Raw genomic sequence first — 4,112 nt, 5'->3', positions numbered from 1 at the left:
CCGGGCTGGGCCTAGATTGTGAGAAAAGCAGTTTGCTGTAGGAAAAGATGGCGTTTGCTTCAGCCCGGTCTATTACAAAACACACATCTGCTAAAGCCATTTTTCTAGGCGGTTTTCTAGGGAAACTTGACATACAAGCAAGACTAGGACGTTGAGCTGCCTTCAAGTTAGTTTGTATGGATCTCCATTGCACATCGTTTTTTACCTGCTGTCATGTTTTGGTGGGTTTTTAGCGTGGGTATGTCGGCTCCTGTAGATGGAGAAATCCTTTAACTTTGTTAATGCTAATACAGAGTCATCAGTAGCTGATTCAGATCTGGCCCTGTGATGTGTAAACTTCCTTGTGGACTTAAACTATTGCAGCTTTGTGTTTTTTTGTTTTTTTTTTTTTTCTTTTTTTTACAGATTTAGGTGTAAAAAATGGTTCAGCGCCTGACCTACCGCCGTAGGTTATCCTACAACACAGCTTCCAACAAGACCAGACTGTAAGTAAGACCTAGTTTAAAGAAGGCTTGAAGAAAACTAAATTTTGATTGTTCTAATGACCAGATATTTTTTTTTTTATGCCATGCTTAGATCCCGAACACCCGGGAACAGGATTGTTTACCTTTACACCAAGAAAGTGGGGAAGGCACCAAAGTCAGCATGTGGTATATGCCCAGGAAGGCTTCGTGGTGTAAGTTATCTTACTGCCATAAAACATTCTTATTTACAGCCATCTCTTCTCAATGCAAAGCTTTTTCAAGTATTATAACATGCCTGTTTATTCATGAATTCTCGTTGGAACTACTTGCTGCTTTAAAATATTTTGATTTGAATATTTTAACGTTTTAACTGGTAAAATAAGCTTTGAAATATTAAGTAGTAAGTTCTCTTCTAACGCTTGTGGTTCTCATTACTGTTGTATCTGAAGTTCTGAAAGATGTGACTGGCTGAAATTTTTGGAGGTAGATTGAGGTGATTTTGTAGCAGGTTTAAAAGTCTAAATTAAACCTGATAGGTAGGCTTTGGAAAAAAACCCAGTAAGGGAAGTTTGACTTTCAGCCTTAGAAAAAAGGAAAGAATGCTTTTAACGTGATAATTTTCTCCAAAATGTTTTTTTTAGTGAAATGTCATTGCTCTTAGTAGTGATGAGAATGCTTGAGTAATGTTGATCTTAGAGCAGTTCTCACCTGAAGGAAGACAGCCTTTTTTATAAATCATTTTTTAATGAACCTATTGGTGAACTTCTGTGGTAGAATGAAAAGATCAGCATAGGAGTGCTGATGGTGGGATGTGCAGCAAGCATTCACTTCAGTTGCTTTTTTTTTTTTTTTCATCTTGAGTCATAGAATGGCTTTGAATGGAAGGAACCCTGGGGATCACCTAATCCAACCTCCCTGCCATGGGCCTCTCAACTAGACTAGGTTGCTCCAGGCCTCATCCAACCTGGCCTTGAACACGTCCAGGGAGGGGGCACCCACAACCTCTCTGGGCAATGTATTCCAGTGTTTTGCCACCCTCATACTGGAGAACTTCTTCCTAAGATCTAGTCTAAACCTACTTTCTTTCAGTTTAAAACCATTTCCCCTTGTCCTGTTGCTGGGTGCTCTTGTGAAAGGTCCCTCTCAGCCGTCCTGTAGGTTCTCTTCAGGTATTGGAATGCAGTTCTGAGGTCCTCCCCCCACCCAAGTCTTCTGCAGGCTGAAGGATCCCAGTGCCCTCAGCCTGTCCTCATAGCAGAGATGCTCCACTCCCCTGGATCACCTTTGTGGCCCTCCTCTGGACTCGTTCCAGCAGGTTTATGTCCCTTTTCTGGAACAGTCAACTTCAGGTGTTGCTGCTTTTTTTAAATTGACTTTCCTTTATCTGGCTGTTGTCCAAAATAAGCTTTATGACACACTTCTCATTTTATTTTCCATAGGTTCGTGCTGTGCGTCCTAAAGTTCTTATGAGGCTGTCGAAAACAAAGAAGCACGTGAGCAGAGCCTATGGTGGCTCCATGTGTGCTAAGTGTGTCCGTGACAGGTAACCTTGCAGAACGTTCACTTCATTCTCGAGGGTGCTTCATGTGAGATTTTTACATCTCGCTGCTTTCTCCATGTGAACCAAAGCTCTGAAGATTTTTGTCTGACGCTGGTGTAGTAAAATGGGGAGGGTAAGCGTGGGGGCATGTTAGGCTCTGATGCCTGTGGCTTTTTTGTCCCTTGTATTTGAGCTGATTACTGCATGTGGAGCTCCTTTGTAGAGCGTTTGCTCTCCGTGATTTCTTGCTGCACTGTTACCTTGGTGCTAAACAGTCTGCTCAGTTAGGATTTTTATTGCTTCTGTTGAGGCCTCATAGTAAAGATTTTTGTTGTTGTCCCATTTTGTCTTATGCAAAGAAGCCAACGTTAAGATCACTTGAGCTTTTGGCTTCTTTGTGATGTTTTGGGTTTCAGAGATAGCAGTCGGTGGCATACTGAGCACCTTTATGTGGTTAAACTTTAAGATGGCCTCGCCAAGTTAATTCTTACTGTGTAGCAACATCCTTGGCAAGTTTAAGTAAAAGTATTACAAAGAGAATGTCATCTCTGAATGGTGATCAAAGCAGATCTCGAGTCAGCAGTCTAATGCTAGTTTTTTTTTTAATCTGTAGTGTAAATCTTGCCAGTTTTTTCTTTTTGCATGTGTGAGTTTTAAGTTAAATTGCATTAGGTGCCACTGCAGATGAGTTGTCATAGCTGCAGATCTGTAACGTAACTTTTCCGTCTTAAAAGACGGGTTTTCTGAGTGTGTCCCAAACACCTTATGATGTTGGTAGGTTGGTTTTGGGTGAACAAAAACCACCTACTTCTTGAGACTGCCTTATTCTGCCTTAACCAAGGAGTCACCTGCTTCCCTCTGATCAGCAGGTTTTCTCCTGCATCTGCTTAGGCTTCCTTGGTAGGTTTTGTGTGGTGCAGAAGTAGCCATGTGCCCCACACGTGTAGAATGGCGTTGTAGTGTGTCAGGGTGGAAGGGCGTGCGTGGTCTGTTTGTGCTTTTAATGCCTTGATGTGTGAGTAATACTGCAGAGGTCCATCTGCATGGAGGCCCTGCCTGTCTTCCAGAAGTAATTGTGTGTGGGCATGACTTGACCTGCCAGGGTTTTCCCTGTTTGTGTTGAAAGGAGCTTTAGTCCTGAGAGGGGAACCATTTTTGTGTTGGTAACTACAGAAAACTTTTTACTCCAGTTACGGAAGAGGGCTCACCATGACTGGTCACACCTATTCTGACTTGAAGAACAGCTAAGTTAGTTTGTTAGTGAGTTTTGCTTTTTGGCTTTGAAGTTAGTGAAGGTGATGCTTTTTCCAGTGTTCAGCCATCAGGTGTTATCCTGGTTACCTACAAGCCACTTGCCCTAAATTTGCAGGTACACTTGGCCTTTTCCCCCAGACCACTACGTTCATACCACGCCTCTGTCCCTATCTTTTGATAAGAATGCTGATGGTTTCCCTTCTTATGTACTGCACTATCACCACATGTACAATGTTGGAGATAACAAAACTAATTGTAATTTTGTCTTTGTGTTTTCACATAAGTAGCTATATGCCCTAAAGTTGTTGTTTTTCCTTTCCAGAATCAAACGAGCTTTTCTTATTGAGGAGCAGAAGATTGTTGTGAAAGTGTTGAAGGCACAAGCACAGAGCCAGAAGTCAAAGTGAATCTATTTGTAGTTTCAGCCCAATAAATGAAAGCTCCACTTTTCTTGTGTCCTGTCATTCCATGTGTTAGTCAAAGCTGGTAGGAGCTGCTTCTGACAGCTTCTATAATGCAGAACTGGCTTTTGGGCCAACAGACTCTGTTACAGTCAGGATACTGTGTTCCGTACTGTCTGCAGACAGGGAAATTGAGCAGGTGCAAGTAGGTCTGGTGCAACAGGACTCTGAGCTCTGCCTTAATACAAACCCTCTCCAGGATTGCAACTTTGAGCACTGCAGGGTTTGGTGTGGGTTTTTTTGGGTTTTTTGTTTGTTTTTTTTTTCCATGGGAACTGCTGTGTGTGAGGTCATCAGAGGACTTGGCTTGGAAGAGAGTTAGGAATCTGAAAAAGAAAAGCAAAAGAAGATGAAGACTATGGAAGAGAGATTGTCAGATGAAGAGGAGGAGAG

The 4,112-nt window shown here is 42.3% G+C and overlaps 1 protein-coding gene across 1 annotated transcript; it reads left to right on the top strand.

Moving 5' to 3' along the window:
* The first annotated feature begins 396 nt into the window (after nt 1–396).
* On the top strand, nt 397–3,707 carry RPL34 (ribosomal protein L34). The gene is made up of 4 exons (XM_008949837.1): nt 397–485; nt 577–676; nt 1,904–2,007; nt 3,581–3,707. Exons 1-4 carry the CDS (start codon nt 421–423, stop codon nt 3,663–3,665), a joined length of 354 nt encoding a protein of 117 aa, XP_008948085.1. The 5' UTR covers nt 397–420; the 3' UTR covers nt 3,666–3,707.
* Nucleotides 3,708–4,112: the final 405 nt, after the last annotated feature.

Source organism: Merops nubicus, unplaced genomic scaffold (assembly GCF_000691845.1).
Source record: "Merops nubicus isolate BGI_N331 unplaced genomic scaffold, ASM69184v1 scaffold7561, whole genome shotgun sequence".
Classification (NCBI taxonomy): Eukaryota; Metazoa; Chordata; class Aves; order Coraciiformes; family Meropidae; genus Merops; species Merops nubicus.
The sequence above is the reverse complement of the archived record's forward strand: the minus strand, read 5'-3'. Positions and strand labels throughout refer to the sequence as shown.

Excerpts from the sequence above, each read along its gene's own strand:
- RPL34 (XM_008949837.1), top strand. The coding sequence starts at position 421 with ATGGTTCAGCGCCTGACCTACCGCCGTAGGTTATCCTACAACACAGCT. Across the intron at positions 486-576 it reads GCTTCCAACAAGACCAGACT|ATCCCGAACACCCGGGAACA; the intron begins GTAAGTAAGACC and ends TGCCATGCTTAG. Across the intron at positions 677-1,903 it reads GCCCAGGAAGGCTTCGTGGT|GTTCGTGCTGTGCGTCCTAA; the intron begins GTAAGTTATCTT and ends TATTTTCCATAG.